Below are 25174 nucleotides of genomic sequence, written 5' to 3'. Positions count from 1 at the left end.
TCTTGACTTTGGGTCACTTACTTCCTTGCCAAACTCATACAGTTTTCTTGTCCTCTATCTCTGATTGTTCACACTGGGGAAATTAGGGAGAATGGCATATACAATTTACATAACTGTCCCAAACAAGGGCAGGGGACAAAAATCAGTCTTAAGATTTTACTTTTCTTCAACATCATCCCAATCATTTCACTCACTGTTTTCTCTCCCATGAGATATCAAGAAAAAGTGTGTATATTTTATTATATCCAGTCTTAAAACACTATCATTGTGACAATAATTGTTATAATAAACCTAATAAACATGACCAGAAATAAGATTTCTATAGAAAAAAATATTTTCAGAAACAAGACATTTGGGGAATGATGCTACATTCTTCTATTGCACATCTCTTTAATGCCCAACTTAATAAAAGATATTTGGATTCTCATGTCTGCTTCTGCATTTAGTCAGTCATGATATATATTTGAGGACTCCTGTAAAACTCTACAGTATACTCATGAGGAAAAAAATACGGAAAATACTGGTGGTACTACCATGGAAATGCTTTTGTTCTGGTGTATCCTTGAAAAACCTGTCATGTGTTTGTTAAAGTTTTGCATATCACACTTTGTGAACCATTGGTCTAGAGGAACCACAATCTGTAAGTTTTAATGCCTCACTTTTCACATAGAATAAGGCGATGTCATTATGGAATGCCAAGGTGAGGTGAGCCGTACCAGATGTGGCTGTAGTACCCAAACAGCACACTTGAGAACCAGGGAGGGAAGGGGCAAAGCCAGTAGGGGGAATATGGACTCCCCTGCTGGACAACCACTCCCACTGGAGAGTGTGAGTTGGAATGGGGGCAGACCAGACCAGGCAGGGCTACAACACCTGTGGGCCTCATGTGGACTAGATCAGGAAAAAGCCAGGTTGAGCTGACTGTTCTGACTGGTGCAAACAAAAATTAGAGTGGGTGAGGGTTGGTTGGGCTTTGCCACAGCATCAGTTGGCAGAGGTTGGCACTGGGGGCTAAATCTATCAAGTTAAACTCCAGAACCACCTGGAGAGTGCATAATCTGGGAATGGGAGTGGCCTAGAATGGAAATAGTGGGCACCTCCCTCTTGGGTTACCATTCCCACTGGAGAGTACAAAAACCAGGACGGGGCAGGGGTGGCTAGACAGAAAGGCACCTGCCAGTATATGTGTGGGCTGGATAGTAGGGTTGGTTGGGTTGAACTAGGCTTCAATGCCATTGACATGTGTGAGAGCTAAATGGAATGTGGGGTAGACTGACAAGTCTGCGGTACATACTGGCATGCATGGGAACCAGGGTAGGGGCAGGCTTGATGGGGATTTTGGGGAGTCACCCCAACTAGGCTGCAGCTCCCACTGGTTTGTGAGAGGACAGAGTATGAAGTAGGCAGGATCGGACTAAACTGCAACACCCAGCAGTTCGCATGGAAGACAGGGTTGGAAACAGAACCGACCCAGCAACTGCAATGATCAGCATGTGCATAAGCTGATGGGGCAACGGACGGTACCAGACCCTGTACTGGCAAGCACACACAAGAATCAGGTCTGGGATTACCTCAGACGAAGTTTCTTTGGAGATCCCTCCAACTCAACTGCTTATCTCAGAACCCCAATCAGGAAAAGACTATGTCAGCCAGTGGATTCTGAGTAGATTTCATTGCGATTGGAACAGCAAGACTGGCAGCAATTTGGAACTGTTGAACTATCAAAACTGCTTGAGCAGGATCCTCGGAGCACACCTCACATCGGGGACCTGGGAGGGGTGGGAGGCTGGGTGGGGTTTCTCCCTTTGTTTCTCCCCTGACCCCAGATACAGGGGAAAAAATGATGATATTAGTGTGGAAACATTGGTATTACCCACTTTCCTGTACCCCTTGACCCTTTGTACCCTAGTCAACTAAGATTATAAATTTAAAAAGAAAGAAAAAAAGAATAAGGTGATACTAAAATAGAACAAATTGTAAGATCCTGCCCAGCTGTAAAATTTTGTGACTTAATAATTATTTTCCATGTTGGATGCCTCCTCATTTTTTTAAAGACTCATTTTTTTAAAAAAAAGAATAGTTAGAGAAACAGAGAGGGAGAGACAGATCATCAATCCATTCCCTCATACCCTAAATGGCCCCCAAAGCCAGGAACCAGGAACTCTACCAGGGTCTCTTTTGTGGATAGCATGCCCAAGAAGTTAGACCATCTTCCACTACTTTTCCAGACGCATTAGAAGGGAGCAGGATTGGAAGTGGAGATGTTAGCATGTGAACCAATGCCCTTATGAGATGCCAGTGTCACAAGTGTGGCTTAACTTGCTATCTGGCTAGGCTACAACTCTGGTCCCTGAATACCTACTCTGAACTAAGTGTTCACCTTTTTAAACTTGAATTTGTGTAAATCTAATTCAGTCAAAACCTGCCACACAGAAGCTGCTCATTTCTATTTAAAGTCAACAAAATTTCATTCAGTTCAGAAGTTAGCCGTTCTTAAAAAAAAAAAAAAACAAAAAAAAAAAACATGATTTCAAATGATAAAGATAATATATGGCAAAAGTCCAGGCAAAGGTCAATGTTTTATATTATAAAATCTTTTCCCTTGCTTGTCCTTCAAATACTGGTGCTCTTCAAAGACTTGGTGGTTTAGATCTGTTTCGCCTCCCATTCTTCATGTTCTCCATGGGCCAACACATTCATCTCCATTGCTTCCAATTCCATGGACAGACTGTCTGCTCTCAACTGTTTATCCCCTACTCAGTTTCATCTGCACACTCCCTTATGACCTGTATATCCAACTACCAACTGAACATCTCCTGAAGATGGTTGACATACAGTCTACTCTTCCTATGTCACCAGTGTTTGTAATCAGCTTCAGCAATGCATTCAGTTCCTAAGCCAGAAATGCAAGCCTCACTTGCAGTCCTCCCTCCACCACCCACCCATTTGGCCAATGTAGGTTACCAACTTCCACTCTGCCACCTCTCTCTTGCATAGGTGATCACTTTAACCAACCTGACTTCATTCATTCTCCTCCTGCTTCCTTTAAAACTCATCTGTATGCTCCAGTCAGAATCACCTTCACATCACTGCTTTAAATCCTGCAATAGCTTTCCTAGGCCCTTAGGTCAAGTTCAGACTCTTTGGTGTGGCATGTATGGAGCATATCAAAATCGGCCCCCTCCCAGTCCTGTTCTTGTGAAAGCAGACACACAGACTCTTTCAAGTTTTCACACACTCCCTTAGCCTCAAGTCCCTAGAGCAGAGCAGACACTACAGAAATATTTGCTTAATTATGTATAATTGTGCAAAATCCTTGCAAACATGAATATGCATCATGAAGATGCAATGACAACATGTGGTACCATGATAGATAATTCTTTACATTGTCATATTTCAGGTTCTCACACATTCACAGAGAAATACTTTTTGCAATGTACTGTAGATTGTACTGTGATAGCTTTAAAAAGTTCAGCATAGGGGGCTGGAGTGTTGGCTTATTAGTTTGATCCTCAGCCTGCAGGACTGGCATCCCATGTGAGCACTGGTTTGAGCCCCAGCTGTTCCACTTCCAATCCAACTTCCTGCTTGTGACCTGGGAAAGCTGTGGAGGAAGGCTTGGTTCCTTGGCCCCCTACACTCATGTGGTAGACCTGGAGGAGGCTCCTGGTCTTGGCTTCAGCTTAGCTCAGGTCAAGCCATTTAGGGAATAAACCAGGGAATGGAAGATTCATTAATTCTATCTCTAAATCTGCCTTTCAAATAAATCTTTTTTAAAAATGACTAATGTAAATCAACTTTTGTCAAAACATTACATGAAAAATTGATTGTGATTTGTTCTTTAATGATTACCTAACAGTTGCTTCTATTAATAAAACTCCACTGGAATTTTATCTCTGTATGTATTATTTTTAGAATTAGCAGAATTTGTCCTGCCAAAACTATATAATTTATATGTTTAAGAACATAGTAGATTCTATACTTCTGACAAAAATCTGTAGAAATAAAGTATTATTTAGTTGTCTCTGACTTAAATCAGAGCTCTTGGCCAGAATTAAAGTACTCTTGATATTGAAGCTGTACATTAATGATTCAATGAGTGACAATTTAAAACAGAGGGAAAGAGAAAAAGGAGGAGGAGGAAAAGAAAATGAAGTAGAAAGAGAGAAAGAGGAGTCTGGGGAGAGGAAGGAGTGATATACAACTGGGGTTTGGGAAGGAATCATCAGAATGTTCTGCCAATAGACAAAGCCACACGACAATCACGAGACTAAGATTGTTCCTTGCCTTCTTATCAAACAGGGACTCTTCTACTCCATCAACTCTCTCTCGAATTCCTTCTGATCAAAAACCAAAAGAACCATCCTAGAGCCCACAAAGCTCCATGCATTCTGTGGTAGAACATTACCTTTTGTCATATGGGATCTGTTAGGGCAAGCATCTGATGCTTGTGGTTAGGCAGTGATTTCTCCACAGCCCATAATGGTGACCAATGCTGAGCATTGGCCAAATGGCTCCCTTTGTTGCAATCTCAGGCTCTAACAACACTCTCCGAGCAAAGAGAAACCAACTGTGGCCAAACCAGCTATAATAATGGCTTCCCAGAGCTGTAAATGGGACAGGACTCCTGCTGATATAATGTAGGCCAACACCCAAAGCAGCTTGTGTGTGTAGGCCAATGTGACAGCCCTAAGCCTGTTGTCATAAAGAAGCAAACATCCTCAGATACTGTTGGGGTTGTACTCACTGACAACTATCTCTCAAAGCCAGTTTCCAGTAGAGATTGAAAAACCATACAATATGTATTTACATCTAGTATATGTGTTTTCCAAGGTAGAAATTGACTTAATAAACTGAGGACACTCATCGATTATAAAATGTTGAGTTGAATTTTACTTAATAAATACTTAAGAAAACTCGCTGTATGCCAAGCTCTGGGCTTGGTTTTGGGCAGTTTGAGAAGACTAAGACCCAGTGTCATTTGGGACCCAGCAGTCTGTTTTAACATGCCTTCCTGATGATTCTTATGGGAGCTGAAATCTGAGAACCAGGAACTTAGGGACAAAACTGTATGTATGAAGGTGTCAAACCAAAGTTGTAGGGAATCAAGAGGTCAGATTTTGGGGACCTGCATTGTGGCTTAGCCAGTACACCCAACACCTGTGAAACCAGCATCCCATATGGGCAGCTGTTCTAGCAAATCTACTCCTGATCCAGCTCCCTGCTTATGAGTGGAATATGGCTCAAGTATTTGAGCCTCTACCACCCACTTGTGAGACTCAAATAAAGCTTCTGGCTCTTGGCTTTCATCTGGTCCAGCTCTGGCCATTGTGGCCATTTAGAAAGGGAACCAGTCAATGTAAGGTCTCTTTCTCTCACGTTCTCTCCCTTTCTCTCCTGCCCTCTCCCTTTTTAAAAAATAAACAAATCAATCTTTAGACAGATCAGACTTTGGAGTCAGAAGGATCTGTATTAGAATGTTTGCAACTTACCAGCTGTGTGACATGTTGCATTACAATCTTTGGCAAACTAACTAAAACTTTGAGTTAATTTCCTTGTGTTCTGAATGAGGAACACTACCAAAATAATTCAGTAAGATAACAGATTGTGTCCATTACACTGATAAACTGCAATAAATGGTAATTCATTTTAATGCAAACTATAAAAAGAACAATAGTTGTAAGAAAAAAAGTTTCTTATTCAACACAAAACTTTAGATATATAGAGGACAGTACAATGGTAAGATAAAAATGTAGTCTGAAAAAGTATGTCTAGATGATCAGAGAAAGAGACTAGAACTGAAAAACCCCACAAGAGTTCACAGAATATAGGCATCAGTCAAAACCATCCTGGGAGAACATGGGAGAATAAGAAAAAGCCCCACTACTGAAGAAATCACAGAGTGAGAGGGGAGCTAGCAAGTTCACAGAGGCAAAGGCAGAGTGCCAAGAAAATGTCAACATTGTTAAACAATGATAAGCTTAAAAAGAGAAGAGAAAATTACATAGTAGAGAGAGGGGGAATAGCCATTGGATTGGAAAGTATGCCATGACTAGAAATTTCTAAGAAAGCAGCTCCACTTGAGTAGTGCTTTTAGAAGTTTAACCCCAATGTTGTATGAAGAGGAAGAAGGCTAAAGAACGAAAATTTGTTTTGATTGGGTAAAAATATAGAAAAACAATGGACAACAGAATATGAAAATCTATGTAAGTAGACAGGATGATGATTCTGTTGTGGGATAAAGGAAGGAGCCAGAGACAACTGGAAAGAGTAATAAAAAGGGACCAGTTCAATCTTCAGTTTTGAAGATGAACAGAAGTCATTTTTCTCTGGAGCAGGGAAGAAAAATGAATAAAAATATGTGTGGCCTTGAGATGAATGGGAGGATAACGAAAAGAGTAAAATAATCTCTGACCTTGAAGGTCTTTTTTTTTTTTTTTTGAGAAATAAAGACTTTTGCTTCGAGAGTCACAGAGATGGTGATAGGGTTAGCTTAAGCAAGGGTAGAGGTTTAGCACATCTGTTGGAGGAATGGAAAAGGGAATTTAAAATGAGAAACACTGAGCACTTAGCTTGAGCATTCACTGAGTTAGGAAATCCCGGATTTTTTGTGGTATTCAATACAGTCATTCCCAGCAAGGAAAGTGAAGAGAAAATGAATGGTTATAAGGACACTGGTGATGTTGTTTACAACTAGTATGTGCCAAACAATTCAGAAACTCATCTTGAGTCCATATGGTACAGTAATGAAGCAAATGGACTCAGCCGACTTCCGGGTCACCAACTCTGTGACATGAGCAACTTCCTGTCTGAAAGGGACACACACACACAAACAATACTTACCTTCTTGTGGTTGTTATGACTAATACAACGACTGATTTCTGTATGGAGAACAGTGCTTGGAATGTAATAAGCATTTGGCAAATAGCAATTGTGTATTACTACAGTACTGAGGTGAAATCAAGAATTGTAAGAGTTCACAAAGGGACAGAAACATTACATTTCTCATGATACAGTCAAGAGTGAAATGCTCCATGAAAAGCATCAATATAACCATACTAATATCAAATGATCAAAAATAACATCAACTGTCCACCTACCTATGACTGACATCCGTTTTCTGATATTGTTGAAATCCAAAAAAGCAAGCAATTGATACGTAACTAGTGTCCCAAGTTCTTCTATGGTTATGGTCTCTGGTGTCCGAGATTTAAAAACAAACCCAAAATGTCTAGCAGCAGTCACAAGAGCACCTTCATCAGGAGACTGAACTTGATAAATCAGTTGTCCTAGGAGGAACACAAAGTGAATAAATACTGTACAGAATCCCAAAACTCACTCTGGAACACCCTGCAAGGTTCGGTCACCCAGTGTGTTCCTACACTCAGACCTTTTCTACTCGCCAACTAGCTGGAAGATCCCACACATAACATAACCCTTGCTGTCTTAACAGAAAAGATCATTTTCAAGTCTGCTTCTCCACGGTGCTAGAAGTAGGAAGGGTAAAATGTTACATACCAAATATTGTCCCCAATTGTCCTTACTGGAATTTAGGGAAGAAATGACTAGCAACACAAATCTTTTTATTATATTATTGTATTATTTCCCCTTGATACAGTAGTATTAAATTAATTTTCAAAATTTTACAAACAAGAAAAAACAAAGCAATTGCTTGGTCTATATGTGAAATGATAAAGGGACTCCTCATATGTTAGGCTGGACGTAGGATCAACTTCTCTTACTGCAAAGACTGTGTGAAGCTGGGTGGGGCTTCTCCCTGTATCTCCCCCCTTACCCCAGATACAGAAAAAAGAGAGAGAGAGAGAGAGAGAGAGAGAGAGAGAGAGAGAGAGAATATGAATATGGAAACAATGGTCTTACCCACTTTCCTGTAGCCTCTGACCCTTTGTGCCCTAATCAACTATGTAAAGATTATCAAAATAAAAAAAATAATTTAAAAAACAATGTTTTTAAGATTGTTGGGTACATCTATAAACTGGCAAGAAAGTAAAAATTGCTCAAGTCCAAGTTTGAGATAAAGGACACAGATAGGATAAAAGTATGATAACAGGCTTTGCCTTGAGGGAATTTTATGAACTAGGAGAACTAGATCATTGTTTTCAGTTCCTTGAGGCCTGACTTAGCAAAGTGAGACCCCAGGCCTCCTACAGACAAAAAGTGTAAAGGGGGGTGGGAGGTGCCAGCGATGTGGCTCAACAAGCTAATTCTCCACCTTTAAGCACCAGCATCCCATATGAGCACCGGTTTGTGTCCTAGCTGCTCCATTTCCCATCCAGCTCCCTGCTTATGGCCTGTGAAAGCAGCAGAGGATTGCCTAAGTCCCTGCACCCATGCGGGAGATCCAGAAGAAGCTCCTGGCTCCTAGCTTCAGACTGGCTCAGCTCTGGCCATTATGGTCATTTGGGGAGTGAACCAGTACATGGAAGATCGTTTCCTTTCTGTCTCTCTTTCTCCCTGAAAATCTGCCTTTCAAGTAAAAGCAAATAATTTTTTAAAAAGTGTTAAAGAAGACCACCTCTGAAAACCCAAAGACTAAGAGATTTAATTGGAAACCTATGTCTACTTTTCTGCAATGCAAATACTATAATGGAAATTAAAATTATGCTTAGAAGTAGAAGAGAGTAAAACTCCTGAAAATTCCAATTCTCATATTTGTTTGCCTGCTGAACTCATAATATTTGGGTGGCCTTAAAAAGGATCAAATTAAAAGTTTAATCTGAAATTCTCCAGCGTTAGAACTCTGATTGAAGAAAATGTAAATTCCTTTGAGAGGAAAAAGGCTAACCCAAGAAATTTCTACATATAAAGTACCAAACGAAATGTTTAACTCATTCTAATGTTAACTCGTTATCATTTTTTTAAAAGGCAAGAACCAGCAGAAACAAGAGCATGTTAGATCTTCAACAATGGGGACCAGTGTCACAGCAGTTGGTGAAGCCACTGACTGTGAAACTGGAATGTCACATGAGCACTGATTCAAGTCTGGACAGTTCTACTTGGAAGCCAGCTCCCTTTTAATACACCTGGGATAGCAAGAGAAGATGGCCCATTTACTTGGGCCCCTATACCCACCTGGAATCCCAGAGAAGGTTCGAGGCTCCTGAAACTGGCTTGCCTTCATCATTGCAGCCATGTGGCGTGAATACGCTGTTGAAAGATCTCTTAATTCTCTCATCTATCCCCCTATCTGTAACTTAAGCTTTCAAATAAATACTTTTTTAATCTCCAGCTCCCTGCCTGTGGCCTGGGAAAGCAGTCGAGGACGGCCCAAAGCTTTGGGACCCTGCACCCACGTGGGAGACCTGGAAGAGGTTCCTGGTTCCCAGCTTCGGATCTGTGCAGCGCCGGCCGTTGCACTCACTTGGGGAGTGAATCATCGGACAGAAGATCTTCCTCTCTGTCTCTCCTCCTCTCTGTATATCTGACTTTGTAATAAAAATAAATAAATCTTTTTTAAAAAAGAATTAATGGAGCAGAAAAAAGTAGAGAAGATTTCAGAATATAGCTCAGAGAGACAAAATAATACAAGATGACAGAATAGTTTAAAGACATACAGAACAGTAGGAAACCATCCAACACTGAAGCTCTAACATGAGAAAATGGATCACAGACAATATTTACAGATAACCATAGATGAGAACACTCCAAAAGTTATTTTTTAAAATGCTAGTTAATGAGGAAAAAAGAAAAAGAAAGAAATCAGAACCACAGAATTAAAAAAAAGTATATAACTATCCTGTAAAACATGAAAGAACAGAATAAGAAATTTTGAATACTACAGAAGGACAGTGATGGCTGAGTTCAAAGTAACAGGAAGAGCAGCCAGAATACAGTGAAATAATGTTGGTATTCCAGGAGAAAATTGTGACTTTACATTTCTATACACACTAAAAATTTTATTCAGGAGTAAGGATGAAATGATGAAATGAACCCATTTCAAACAAAATCTTGAACTCACCATTAGAAGACACTTGGTAAAGGAAATTGTAAAGAATATACTTCAGTTCAGCAGAAGGTCAGAGATGGGGCAAACAAGGAAGAAGACAGGCATTAGGAAATATGTGGATGAATCCAAACACTGACTATGAAATATCTATGGAAGTTAAAAGTATTAAAATGCATGACAAAAGAACTATATAAGAATAAGGTTGATGAGTATTAAGAGTCCCTGTGTTATTCACAATGCGGCTTAGCTTTTGCTCAGTTCATTATACTAAAATTCCTAAATTAATCATCAGGAAACTATAAAAAAGAACAGTACACATAGTCTTTCTAAACTAGCAGCAGTGAAAATGGACTTGATGCATTAAAAAGGAAAAGAGATAAAAAGAGAAAATATAAAATACAAAGAAAGGACATGATATATGATTATATATTAAATAATTAAAATATCAGTCTATCAAAGAAGAAATAAAAGCAAATGGAATAATTACTCCAATTAACATTTGGATTTGTATACCTGGATTTTTTTTGAATTGCTGAACAATTTGCCATGTGCAAGAAATGTGTATAGAAACACGGGGAAAAGGTAGATTGGGGAGAAGAAATAGAAAAAAGCTAAATGATGCCACTACTAACAGAAAGAAAACACCCATAACTATATCAATGTCAGATAAAATAAGCTTTAAGGCAAAAAAAATTACTAAAGCAATCAGTATATATTGTCAAAAATTTTAAAGAAGACATGATTTTAAAATAGCATCCAACTAATAGCATAACCTTAAAATATATAAAGCAAACATGGGCAAGTTGCACAAATATGAGTATAAACATATATTTATATATTTGGTGATTTAAATATTCTCACCATTTGAAATATCATGGCATCAGAATAATCAAGAGTGGTAGAATCAGTCAAAAACATTATCTTCTGGACATGTTTAGAATCTAGAACTGAATAAATGTAGAATGTACATTCATTTCAAGCACATGCTGTATGTTAAACACTTATGAAAATGGAACACACGCCACACCAAAAATCAAGCTTCAATAATGTTGAAGGAAGCATAGGTGTATTGCAGCAATAAGAATAAAATGTAATTTTTTTGCCTTTAAATGTTGTACACCAAAAAAAGAAAACAAAGGGTCCCACTGACATATCTGTGGTTCTAAATTTCCTGCCTTAGAAATTTTGTCCTGACCAAAAAAAAAAAAAAAAAGGTATAGCAACTTTTCCAAAAGGACTTCTCCGTAAAACAAATAGCACAAGTTTAAAATGAAAGTAATACCTTGAACTACAAAACACATAATCATGTAGTTTTAAATTTGTTAGCTTTAGAGTCTGTTGTTTTTCATAACATTTATACAATGCATTTTGATGCATTTTACACACATGGATTTATCTGAATCCATAAACTCTTTATCCTATCATGAAAATCTTAAAAACAAGAGAATAAGCTTTATTTTTCTTTACTGAGCAGTGTAATACTTCACTTAGAATTTGGTATCTCAAAGCAAGAGATAGAAACAGTTGATGAGACATATATATCCAATGGTTCTCACTACCAAAAATCCCTTTAAAGAAGAGATATTAACCTGTATCTATTAGCACCCTGTCCTTCTCCCTCACCCTCCACCTTCTCCCTCCCACCACTCCATCTTCCTCTATAACCTTGCCTTTCCAGTGTATAAAATAAATCTGAAAAAGAAATTCCATGAGGACAAGAAAAAGAAAAGTTTAGCAATTTCTTTTAGGCTGGGACCTTAAGCACAATCCTCTGTTCAATGGCACCACAGCAGAAATACCTCGCACCAGATCTGGAAAAGCAAGACAATAACGCCAGGAACCATATGAATTCCAGAAGACAAGCTACACAGTCTGCCCCTTCTAACAACCCATGAGGCAATGGGAACTGGACCGCAATGAGAACCTATCTTCTCCAAACGAGATTCTCACGGCACTCAAGAAAATAGGACACTTGGTTGGATAAAACATAATAGAGGAAACAAAAGAAAATTTCAAAATAAGTTTAATTAAAAAGCTCAAAGATGTCTAAAAAATATCATAACATTAAATGAAGAACAGATTGCAATTAAAAGAGTTTTGGGAATGAAATGAGCTCAGAGGCAGAGATAAAAGAAACTTAAAGGACATTCCCTAGAAGAAGCTAACATTAATTTTTGTTGGCATTAATATTATAAAGTTAAAGTCATAAATATAATTATGTGAATCTAAAATGATTAAAATCCAAGGAATGGGTTCTAGCATCATCAAGGATAAAAGTATGGCCTGAATATAGTTCCAACAGGGAAACAATGAAATACAAAATATACATCTATTGGATAGAGCAGTGTTGGGCGGGGGAAGTGGTGGAGAGTAAAACAGTATGTGTCTACACATATACATATGCATGCTTAATATATACATACGCATGCTTAATATAGAAGTATACATGAACATATGTATACATATATAAGTCTGTAACAAATTTCACTTCTGAGCTGAAATTACTTGGAAGTACTTTTGAAAGTTGCTAATAGAAAAACATAAAACTTGTAAATGGCATAAATTGGGCTCTGTAGGAGCAGTAGGTTGGTTCACTGTATTATCTACCTGCCTTCCAACTTCAAAATTTAAAGTGAACAGATAGTTTTTTCTCTAAGAACCGTGAATGTCAAGCAACCATCTTGTAAGCATGAGGACATTCTCATAATGTGGAATCAGAGCATTATAATATAAATATATTTTACCCCAATGTTGAGAAAATTTGGTCTAAACATACGGCTTGTGGTTGTGGGTGTGTTGGATATGTGTATTACTAGCAACGGCTACATGATTCAGGTCTATTTCCCCATTTATCTTCACCACCAGCAAGCTCATAGTGAAATACGACACTGGGTCATTAGAGTCCGTCTCTGGGGCTAGCACAGTGACACAGAAGGTTCAGCTGCCATCTCTGATGTTGCCACCTCATGGGAGCGCTGGTTCAAGCCACTGCACTTCCAGTCCAGCTCCCTGCCAATACACTTGGGAAAGCAGTGGACGATGGCCTGAGGCCTTGATCCCCTGACATCCATTTGGGAAAACTGGATAGAGTTCCTGGGTCTTGACTTCAGACTGTACCAGCCCTGTCATTGCAACCAATTGAGGACAGAACCAACAACTGAAAGATTCCTCTCCACTATTTGTAATTCTGTCGATAAGGTGAATATTTAAATAAATTCCATCCTATTGGTATGTGGGGTTCCCACCTTGCCATTCCCCTTGTTTGTTTGTTTGTTTTGTTTTGCTTGGCTTTTACATCTGCACATTTTTTTTTCCTGAAACCTTCAGGATATAAACAAAGAAAAACTAGTGACAGGCAAAGTCCTTGTGAAAAGTACTAGCTTCCGGGCCCGGCGGCGTGGCCTAGCAGCTAAAGTCCTCGCCTTGAAAGCCCCGGGATCCCATATGGGCGCCGGTTCTAATCCCGGCAGCTCCACTTCCCATCCAGCTCCCTGCCTGTGGCCTGGGAAAGCAGTTGAGGAGGGCCCAATGCATTGGGACACTGCACCCGTGTGGGAGACCTGGAAGAGGTTCCAGGTTCCCGGCTTCGGATCGGCGTGCATCGGCCCGTTGCGGCTCACTTGGGGAGTGAATCATCGGATGGAAGATCTTCCTCTCTGTCTCTCCTCCTCTGTGTATATCTGGCTGTAATAAAATGAATAAATCTTTAATAAAAAAAAAAAAAGAAAAGTACTAGCTTCCGCGTAAAAAATAATTAAAATTTAATAATAGTTCTGCTTTTAAATGAACACAGAAATGAAGTTTTGCCACGGAGACACTTTCTACTCACCTGCACTATTCTCTTCTGACATTACAGTGTGACAAACGGCAAGCAGCCGGAAGAATTCATGCACTTGGGGATCCCCCAGTTTAATGGATTCCATCAGACTGTGGTCACAAAACTGAAATGTCTTATCCGTTTGGGGTTTAACTGAGAAATTCACATGCTCTTTTTCCTATAGAAAAACAATTAAAACAACAGGCCTTAATGCAACAATCATCTTGTAAAATTCCGCAATATTTTCTCCAACTATCTTTAGTGTTTGTATGATTCGGCAGGTCCAACTGTGACAGTGAAGTGTCTGTTTTGGCACTACTATTAAATATAATATTGTCATTTTAGAACCTTATACCATAGCAATAAAGTTACTTGAGAATATGGGGAAGAAAAAAATCTAGAAAGATTGTTCAGATCCCTAAACATTCGTTACAACTCAAAATTACAAAGATGTCCAGAAAACAAAATTGTTTTTATTTTTCTGAAACTTAATGTCCAAACTTGTTTTGACTTCATTTGGCAACAATATCTAATCTGGAATAGTTCGTCTATAATGAGTGACTTTATCAGCCCACTTCATGCTTGTGAATTAATACTTCCAAGGCAGAAATATTGATGTAGGAGCCCAGTGTGGTGGTGCAGAGAGTTAAGCCGCCACCTGTGATGCTGGCATCCCATACAGGAATGCCATTTGGAGTTCCAGCTGCTCTAGTTCCAATCCAGTTCCCTGCTACTGTGCCTGGGAAAGCCACAGAAGATGGCCCAAGTCCTTGGCCCCTTGGACCCCTATGGAAGATTCAGAGAAAGTTCCTGTCTCCTGGCTTTAGTCTGGCTCAGACCTGGCCATGTGGGAATAAATCTGTGGGTGGAAAATCTCTCTGTTGCTCTACCTTTCAAAAAATTTAAAATGGCTTTTAAAATTACATTGGGAATAGTGTGTAACGCAATGACAGACACAACACATATTATCTTTCATAGATGGAAAACTTGGAAGGGACAGCAAGCCTATATCTATTTTAAGAGCAGAGTCATGTAAAGGTTCTACTCTGAATACAAGGGCTTATCAACTGCAGAGACAATTTTTGTATCCCTAAAGATTACTGCTAGCATTGTTATTTTTAAAGTTCCCATTAACTTTTGCAATTGCTTATAAATATAAATGAACAGAGAGCATTACAAATCCTTTTTGAAGAAGAGGCAATAGAGTTGGCAGTTTAAATTATCCATTCTGTGTCAAAGCTTGCTAATATCTGCAGTAAAATTAGTCAAGAGTAGGTTCTCTGTTCTTTGAAGTGAGATTTATTCTAGAACTTACAATACTGGATAATATTATTCTATTAACAGTGGACAGGAAACATGTTAACAGTCTCATATGAGTAATTAAAATTTTATCTTCTTAACAACTATGAGTAGAAAACATTATTATCCTCATGTTACAATTGGGAATCTCAGTATTTCCAGGACCACTCATGAGAAAGGGTAGAAACAGAACTGAAATTCAACCAATGCTTTAAATACTGTGTCATAATAACTGCCTGTTTTTATTTTTTGCCAAAAAAAACCCAGATTGATTGATTGATTTATTGGTTTTGAAAGTCAGAGTTAGAAAGGAAGAAAGTCTTTCATCTGATGGTTCACTGCCCACATGGCCAGGGACTTCAACTAGATCCCCAACATGAGTGACAGGCACCCAAACACTTTGGCCATCTTCTGCTTCTTTTCCCAGGCCATTAACAAGGAGCTGAACCAGAAGTAGAGCAACCGGGATATGAACTGGTGCTCATATAGGACACCACATATGTGTTGCAGGCAGCAACTTTTACCCATTACGCTACAACACCAGCCTCCTTTATCCTATTCTTAAATCATACCCTTGCTCACTCAGTAATTTAACCATGGTTACTACTTTTCAAATATTTACAGTATGCTAGTTTCTTATTTTATTCAAGTATATTTAGTATTTTCAATCAACACATTATGTTCAGATGATTATAAAATTAAATACTGAGACTTAAAAGTATACCCCCAACAGACACACACACACAACGCTAATGTCATTTGCCAGAGAAAACCACTCAAACTTCTTGAAAGATATCTCAGATCTCTAAAATTATGCAGTCATACCACTATTTATGGACTTAATATTAGATGTTATCTACAAAGATCTTTCCACAATCAAATGAAGACCTAGTTGTTTTACTCCTCTTTGTATCCTCCCATCTGACTACAAAGATACTGCATAGTACAATCTCCCAACTGTAACATTGTAACTGTAACAGGAAACCATTTTGTTAATCAATTATATATCCCTAATTCACAAGATGAAGTTGTTACCTATCCTCCACTTCCTCTTCCCTCGTCCTCTATTCCAATCTCTCATTCATATCTTTTCTGTCACTCACTATATAAATTCTTAATATTGTTTTCTTCCCAGTAGCCCCCCAAAATTTTTTGCTGAGCTACAGATTGAAATGTCAAAAATCCACAAGTAGTAGATAAAGAAGTCTGTGTCTGAAATAATTCTTCAAAGGAAAGGCCTAAAGAGCACTGTATTTTGTGAGCAAAAACTCAGGACCTGGAAGACAGCATCACAGCTTGCAACAGCTTCCTCCAAAGGGGAGTGAATTCCATTTGTGACTGTTGAGAAGGTTCCCAGGGGGACTGGTTTCTGCCTTGACATATTCAAAATGCTTATTGAACCAGCATACTTTTGGTATCTGAGGGATACCAAGAACAGTGACAAACGGGGCAGCTTACTGCAGCCAGCACAGTTTGGCATGAGAAGAAGCTAAATGGGAGATCTTGCTGTCTCAAGCAAGTAGAATATCCAGCCTTTCAGCTTTTCGAAAGGCTATCCAAGGACCCAGTATCTATTTGGCCTAACATCAGGGACTAGAATATTTTGAATGCCAGTGGTTGCTAAGAAAAAGAAAAAGGAAAACAGTTTCCTATGGCAGAATTAGAGAACTTGCAGGCAGACATCAGAAAGAGCAAGGATCTTCAGACTCTGCAAAAGAAATGATCATGACCCCATAACTTGAATTGAAAAATTACCCATGAAGGCCTAGAGAAGGTGAACCCACCCCACCAAGTTTTCATAGGTTCCCAGGATCTCTAGTCTGACTAAGCTTTGACACGGTCTTCTCCATAAAAGCCAGTCTATACGGTGAAAACAGGTGGCTATTTTTTTCCAATGTAAACACAAAGTTACAAGATACACAAAGAAAAATCACCATTCAGCGTCAATACCAATAACATCTCAAAAAAAAACAGAAATAGGAAAGATCTGACATGTATTTCAAAATAGATTCAAAGATACTCTTTATATCCCAGAAATTAACTTGTGAAGAGAGTGAGAATTATAAACAAAAAGATAGAAAAAAAAACATGGAAAAATCAGACACTTTGGAGCAAAATATTGGTAATTTCTAAATGTCCATAAGTGTTTGTATACATAGATTGTGGAACATCAATACAACTGAATACTAGTCAGTAGCTAAAAGAGTAAGCTCTTCTCAAAAACTTACCCAGAAAGATCTCCATAATACAGCATTGGGAGAGAATGCTGAACAATTTGTATATTGCACTACCACCTAAGTATAAACTAATACTTTTGCTTATAAGTGCATATATATCTCTAAGATAATTTATAAAACAGAGAGAACTGTGCAGTTGAGGAAGCTGGATAAGAAAGAATTTTGAACTACATGATCCATTTCCAAGTGTGTATTAAGTGTATTGTCTGGTGGTGGTGTAAGGCAGGCCTCTAGGAACTGATCACTTTGTTTTTCATTGTTATTATTTTATAATACAATTCCATAGACTCTGGAATACCCCATCCTCCTCTCCTCCCTCTTCTGATTCCCCCTCTAGTTTTACAATGGGTGGTCCTTCATGAACAGTCCTAAGTCCATCATTCCACTATGGACAATGTCAGAGTCCAGCCTCCTACTGTTAGAATATTTCCAACAAATCACTGGGAGTCCATCTTTGGTCTGGATGCAGAGAGACATACTGACATTATATCTCCATGTCTGGATATGTCAGTCTCTGCTACACTTCTGTTACAAATTGCCTTAAATACAGAGCCAGAAAACACAATCCACGCAGGGAGAAAGCAGAAAATTTACGTTAACATGAAGTTAAACCACATGCTACAGAAGGAGCAACGAGTCACTAAAGTGATGAAAAAGAATATCAAAAATCTCCTTGTAGAATATGATGCTACTGCATGACCCATGTGAAATTAAAATACCAATAAGAGAAAGGCAGAAACTTTAATTACAATAAAAACAAGAATATATGCCCATGAGATGTAGCAAAAACAGTGTGTATAGGGATATTTACTACATCAGGTGCTTACAATCAAAATGTTTCATAGAACCATGTACAACTTGAAATTAAAGCTAAGAGTGAAATATTACCACTTCCACACCTTTGTTCTTTCTGCCTTCTGACTGAATTCATCGTGTACTTCACCTGTCAAAGCAAAAATTGAAAATTAAAAGTATGCCTAGATTTAGACATTTTAAGAACACATTGATTTATTAAAGTACCTTTAAAATGCTGATATGAATTCAAACACAGAAATGGAAATGTAAACTCTAACCAGAGCAACTAATGCTGTAACTTGTGTTTTCCCAAGAAAAGTATAGGAGGCATGAAAAAAAGTATGAAGCTATAATTACATTTTTCTGTGAATTTTATCACTCCTTCTACATTTCCTATGACCTCAAGGGGAAATATTTTATTTTCTGTATTTTATCTACTGTTGGAGAACCCAGAATTATGTCCTAGTCAGACCAATTCTCTTTAGTGCTAGAGTTGGGTGAGAACAGCTTTGTTTACCTAATTTGGGGCTGGATAAATCTGTGTCATCGCAAGGTCAAGTTAGCATGTGAGCCTTAAGCAATGCCAGTGCCTTCTGCAGAGAACATAAAAACCTACCTTCCAGAAATTTCAAAATAACCTTTGTTAGTATGAACCTGAAATGTCAATAATGGAAATATCAGAAAGTACAGGATGTTGGTAGTAAAAAATAGAAACCACTAATAGAATCTCATACAGAAATAATCAGTACTTACAGTACTCTTTTGGGTTGATTGTGTGTGTGTGTGTGTGTTCACACACATATTCATCATATTGTTTATAAGTTTGTTGTCTCTGCTGTTTTCAAACAGGAAATGCGAACTCCTTCTATCATTAAAAATTTTTTTAATGGAACACAATTGATTTTAGGTGTCTTGTTTATGAAGCACAAAAAATTTTCCAATTTTTGCTTGGTATTGGAAGGTTTACTATTATTTTCCAGGATCATGTTTTTTGTAATAGTAAGAGGTACTTGCATCAATAACATGCCACATAGTTACATTATCATTAATCCTTATAAAAAAGCACAAGATGAAAATCTTGTGCTTTTCAGATAAGGAAATTGAGAGACTGGGTGGTGTTTAATTTCTAAAACTAAAAGCCTCAGCAGAGGTAGTCTGTGGATGTAAGTATCTCTCTCACTTCATTTTACAATCTCATGGCCGCAAAGCACCTGTCCAAGAGGTATTTGCTGTTGTTGGAACAGAGCTCTGGATCTGGAATTCTGTGTGACTACAGTGTGCAAGAGTCCCAGGTGTGAACCCAGTCAGACACCTGGAATTTAAATACCAAATTGACCAGTTATGTTCTGATCATTATCCCCAATGCAGTCACTCATATAATTATGCAACGGGTAGAAAAACTGTGTCCTCATGTTAAGTCATTTGCTCAGAGAAAGCTTACTTATACTTTTTTTTTTTTTGGCCATATGGCAGTATTTTTAGAAAGCTCCCAAAAGTAATGTCAAAATAAAAATTTTAAACAAGTTCTATATTATTTACCAATCAAGATATTGATATAAGAAATGCACACTGTAACAGATGGCCTGTAGACCTCCAGGCTGGATGTTGTCTACCACCAGAAAAGGCAGGAGAGGTTGGAAGTGGAGGGAACCAATGTGACTCCAGGGTTACAGCAATGAGGATCACAGAGGAGGAAGACAAGAAGGCAGCCAACTATGACCTTCAAGTTCTGGGTCAACTCTTGCTTTAAAATACTTGACTAATTGTGAACTTTTGATGGAGGGAGCCAAAGAAATGCTTCTCTCTCTTTCTTGGATCTCCTTTACTACTTGAGATTCTGTGTTGAGAAACAGGATGCTCAGAGTCCCTGAGCAAGGGTTGATACTCCCGAGGAACCTAATAAAACGTTCTGCAGAGCCACAGCACCCTCCACAGAAAGAACCATTTTCTAACTGACCAGCTTTGGTGTGAGAAGGATCTCATATAAATGCTGTCTCTGGGACCCAGTTCTAGAACATGTCTCCTGACAAAAGCAAACTGGGCATTCCATTGTGGTAGCCTTGTCAAGAATGAATTCTCAGGGAATAAGGAGTAAGTTCCCAACAGCAGGTGCATGAACATTAAAGCCAAAAAGGAAGCAAGAATGAAATACTACTTTAACAAGAGTAATTAGACTGCCAAGAATAGACCCTGGGCTATGGATCCATCAAAAACCACAGAATAGAATCACACAGTTGGAGCTTTGATGGGAACTTCAGGATGCGTCACATCTAACTTTCTCTATCCATCAATTGTACATTCCAAGATATCCTCTAAATTAGTCAGCAGTTATACAATGCTTTTTACATGCCGAGTCCCATGTTAAATGCTGCTGCTGCACATTAGTAAGAAAGCTAGAATGGTCCCAGAATGAGACTTTTTTAATCAAAAAAAAAAAAAAGAAATCATGGAAAACCAGCATCGTGGTGCAGGAAGTTAAGCTGTTGCTTGCAGCACTGACATCCTGTATCAAGTGCTGGCTGCTTGGATTCCTACTCAGCTCCTTGATAATGTGGCCGGGAAGACAGCAGAACCTAGTTCTTGGATCCCTGCCATCCATGTGGGAGACTAGGATGGAGTTTCTAGCTCAGACTTTTGACTTTGCCTGCCTGGGCCCAGCCATTACAGCCATTTAGGAAGACATCCCACTCTAACTTTGCTTTTCAAATAAGTAAATATTTTTAAATGGGGCTGTGAGTTTTTTAAGACTACCACTGATATCATTAAGAGAAAGGAAATGTCACTCTTACCATAGATTCTCCCATTAATGGAGCACTTTTTAAAAGTCATGACATTTTGAGTGAGGGTGCCTGTTTTGTCAGAGAAAACGTATTCAATCTGTCCCAGTTCCTCATTGAGCGTGGTTGTCCGAGCTTCAGCAGGTGTTGCTTTCCTGGAGTAATACATCTTCCGATCCCAGTTTATAAAATAACTATGCCCAAGGCGAATTACTTCCACACTGTCATCATTAAAAGGGAGGAAAAAACAGAGTTTCATCAATTTCAGATTATGCAAAGCTTTGTCAATGGCAGAAGGCAACCAGAGGCTTCAGAACTGAGAATAAAGTGTGGGTTCTCTGTCCCTAGGTCAAAATCACCAAGTCTGTTCCTAAATAGCCCTAAGCTAGTTCCTTGCTGCACCATAAAGCAATAAATTAGCTTAGCAAAAAAGTTTTTTGGGAATCCTCCATGGCTTTCTGTTTACAATAAACAAGCCCAATGGAGATTTGCATGTAGCATACTGGTTTGCATCTCTTACATCTTAGGGAAACTGTTATTGTTAAAGGTATTCAATACAGCTTGCCTTTGCCAAAAGAGATAGGAAGCTTTATCTGCACACCACACAGACAAAACCGTAACAGAAACTGAATGAAAAAGAAATGTGTTGTTATCCTTCTCTGCTTATTTACCCAAAAAAAGAGCTTTGTCATTTGTACTAAGGATGGTATAGGATTTCCAAATCCCCAAAGGGAAATTTCTATGTCCAAGAGTATGAGATCTTCCAATTCTGCCATGCATAATGTCAAGTGGTTGAAAGACGATTCTAGTAGTCTAGGCTTCTATCAAATAATTAAGAATTATTCTTTAATGCACACTGATTTAAATGGCACATCATCACAATTTACTGATTTTTCTTATCAGTGAATACTCAAATTTTACTATTCAGCTGTATCTCTTCCTGAAATTGTTATTAAATAATTGTACTGTTCTATTTATCCTCAACATTAGTGAATTTCTATTGATTAGAATCATTCTATAGATATTAAAGCCATTAACTGTCAAAAATAATGCCAATATCCAGTTTATTATTTGTCTTCTTCTTTATTTAGAGTTTTAACTTTGTTGTCAGTTTTCTGAAAAGTTTTCTCTTTTTAATTAAATTCACAGTTTATAGCTTGCTTGGAGAACTTTGCCTATATAGACTTTGCCTAATGTAAGATTATACATGCAGATAGCTGTATTTTCTTCCAAGTCATTAATTTTTTCCACATTTCCTTGGAAATGTTTGAAGTACAACAAATAAAAAGGAGTTATCTTCAATGTTTCCAAACAGTAAATTTACTCATCACCATCTGTGAAATAATAAAGCCCTTCCTCGTTAAGTTGGGTTGATTCCTATGCTGCATATAAACTATTTTGTGCAACAGAATCTGACTTGTGAATTTCAATTGCATTATATTGCTACGTCCTTTAGTAGTCTCTATTTTTCTCCTTTATTGTAGCTTTAAGACAATAAAGCTGGGAAAAAAAACAGTACTACCTTTATTCTCTTCCCTTCTAAAAATTCTTAGCTGCAATCTCTCATTTATGCTCCCTGAAAATAAACTTTAAAACCAAGATTTTTTTTTAATTTGAGGTCTTGATCAGATCTACATGAAACTCTAGATTATTTGAAAGCAAATGAAATATCACAAACCAAACAGAACTTCAAAGACAAAGATAAATATTAGTAAAAAAAATATTTGTTTTGTTCTGCTTTGCTGTATATTTCACATAGGCTCTACACCAGAGCTTAGGAGATTAGCTCCCAGGCATTATAGCACTTTATTGATGGGTAAGTTTTTAAATTAGCATTGCTCTAAAGGAAAGCTTTGTGTTTTATATTTTATATTTTATATAACATAATTAGACACAGGTGAATTATGTTGAAAGTTTGACAGATTGTTCTTTTGGGTTTGCTGGATTTAAAATCACACTGTGTGCTCTCTTTCTGATAATCTTATTACAATTTCAGCTTCATGCTTAACTTAGCTCACTGACATTTCAGTTGCATGTGTATCCATTAATAAAAACATTCAGAACAGAATCAAATATGAGTAGTAATGACAACAACAACAACTGATGGCACATTTCTGGTCATTATAGAAATTCGGTCTTGAGTTTCTCATCTGTAAACTAAGAAAGTTGGATTGAAAGACACTTAAGACCTTTCTGGGTAACAAATTCTGCACTTAAGGTTCTAAAAAGATGTAATCTACTCCCCTAAATGTGTATGCTACCAGTTCACTTTATAACTGTGAATGTAGCCAATTTTTTCTCCCAAACTAAAATCACATTATGAGTAGATTCATAAGATATAAAAATAAGTCATTTCATGCACATATTTTATATATTTCCATACACACACAAACACTTCTTTGTGATTCTCTTCTTAGTTGATCTAAGTCAACTTTCTTTCCTAACACTTTCACTCTGAAAGTGAGTTCTGTCCATCCTAGTACATTAGTGTGGAATAAATGAATTTCAGCTCGCTAGTCCCTGATTTCAACAATGAGGACATTAAAAAACATGACTAACTCACACAAATTATTAGCCAAGACAGAAATTAAGGCATTTGGTGAATCTTGGGAGGGCCCTGCCTTAGGAATGGCATTCTTTCTGTAACTACGAGAGTCCTCCAATCCTCAAGGCTTAACTTACTGTAGTTTGAGTTACTCAAGGTAAACTATGGGTTCAAAAATACTAAATGCAAAAAAAAGGTACAAAAACAAGCAATTCATTCATTTCAAAATCCATGCTATTTTGAGTAACATGATGAAATCTCATGTTATCTCTCTCTCTCCCCCATGGGACATGGATTATCACTTTGTTCAGTGTGTCCACGCTGCACACATGTAGAAACTGCACTTAGTCACTCAGTTATCAGCTCTACTGCTAAGGTATCACAGTACATGTGCTCAAGTAACTCCTCTGTAGAAATGTATGGTTTGGTATTACCTGTTATTTCAAGCATCTATTGTGGGTCTTGGAATATATCCCAGGACAAGTGGGGACTGAGTATACAATTCACCTGAGACATGTGCTTATCTGAATGTCTAACAGCTCTTTACAAACTCAAAACAAAATGACTGCCAGAGGATTTGGTTCTTCTGTGTTACAGTAAAAGCCAGAAGGATTCTAAATTCATCCAAATTCCTAGAGCTTAAAATAGAGAGAATGGATATCCTTTTTGTTTGGAAAAGGAGGAATTAGCAAAGTCACAGTGGAACATTTAGCCCTTTCTTTTATAATACCAGGGAGAAGGAGACGAATGTTCAGAGTTAGCATAATCAGGCCACATAACGGTTCTGCCTAAACACTCCGAGGACAGTGCCCAGGATACCACCCATTCTAAGGCAAAACAAGCAACATGGAAACAAGTTCCTTTTGCTGTGGAAACAACACTCAAAAGCTAATTCCTCAGGAGAATATCTGATGTATTTCCTAACATGATGTATGAAAGTCATGTATCTGAGCAGCTCTGAATATAATAAACAAGTTGACAGCATAGGAATTATCCTACAAAATAAATGTCCTTTGCACACCTAGAACTGTTAACCATTCAGAGTACATTCTGAACTTTTATCCTCAAGTAACATATGGTACTAATTTGCTCTGGGTTCCTATTCAAAAACCTAGTGGAAGTGTTTGTGCAAGGCCTTTACCCTTCCAAGTAGAAATACCTGGGTGACCTCTCATTTCTAAGTCCCTGTCTTAGAGCAGACTAACCAGAAATTCCTTGGAATGGTTTTTCCCTGGAGTGGAGGTCAGAATCAATGCTCTTATTTGGTAAAAGTAAAGCTTGGATTTAATCTTCATAAGACTATGTCTGACCAACACAGTACAGACCTTGAGTCTCTTTTTTCTCTTCTTCATTGAATAATAAATAATATGCAACTTAGGGACACATAACTGGGGCCAACTGTCAGAAGATTTGGGTTTGGATCTGTGTTCTGCCCCTAATTAGCTCCATAATCCTAAGCAAATCATGTCCTTATTTGTGGAAGAAATTAAGCCATAACTACTTCATAAGATTGTTGGGAAATATGAGATCAAATATGTAAAAGTACTTTATAGAAAATGCTTTAAAAAAGAACAGTAAAGATAGTTTTAGAGATTTTCAAGACATCACATTTTACAATCCATCATGAAACATATTAGTAATATTGACATTTTTAAAAAGTAATGCAGGAGATAAGTTTTAAAATAACACATACATATGTGTTATTATATGTATGTATATATTTGTGTGTGTAGATAG

General features: G+C 37.9%; 1 protein-coding gene across 1 annotated transcript in view; it reads right to left on the bottom strand.

Moving 5' to 3' along the window:
- The window catches only part of ATP8B4 (ATPase phospholipid transporting 8B4 (putative)), a 254776-nt gene that overhangs the window by 55003 nt on the left and 174599 nt on the right, over positions 1-25174 (bottom strand). Inside the window, exons 13-16 of the mRNA XM_058665877.1 lie at positions 20905-21113; positions 18220-18263; positions 13797-13962; positions 7101-7289 (exon numbers count right to left, since the gene is read on the bottom strand). Coding sequence (XP_058521860.1) covers positions 7101-7289; positions 13797-13962; positions 18220-18263; positions 20905-21113 — 608 coding nt within the window. The remainder of the gene's footprint in view (positions 1-7100; positions 7290-13796; positions 13963-18219; positions 18264-20904; positions 21114-25174) is intronic.

Source organism: Ochotona princeps, chromosome 6, assembly GCF_030435755.1.
Source record: "Ochotona princeps isolate mOchPri1 chromosome 6, mOchPri1.hap1, whole genome shotgun sequence".
In the NCBI taxonomy this organism is placed as follows: domain Eukaryota; kingdom Metazoa; phylum Chordata; class Mammalia; order Lagomorpha; family Ochotonidae; genus Ochotona; species Ochotona princeps.
Note: the sequence above shows the minus strand (reverse complement) of the source record. Positions and strands in the feature narration are given on the sequence as shown.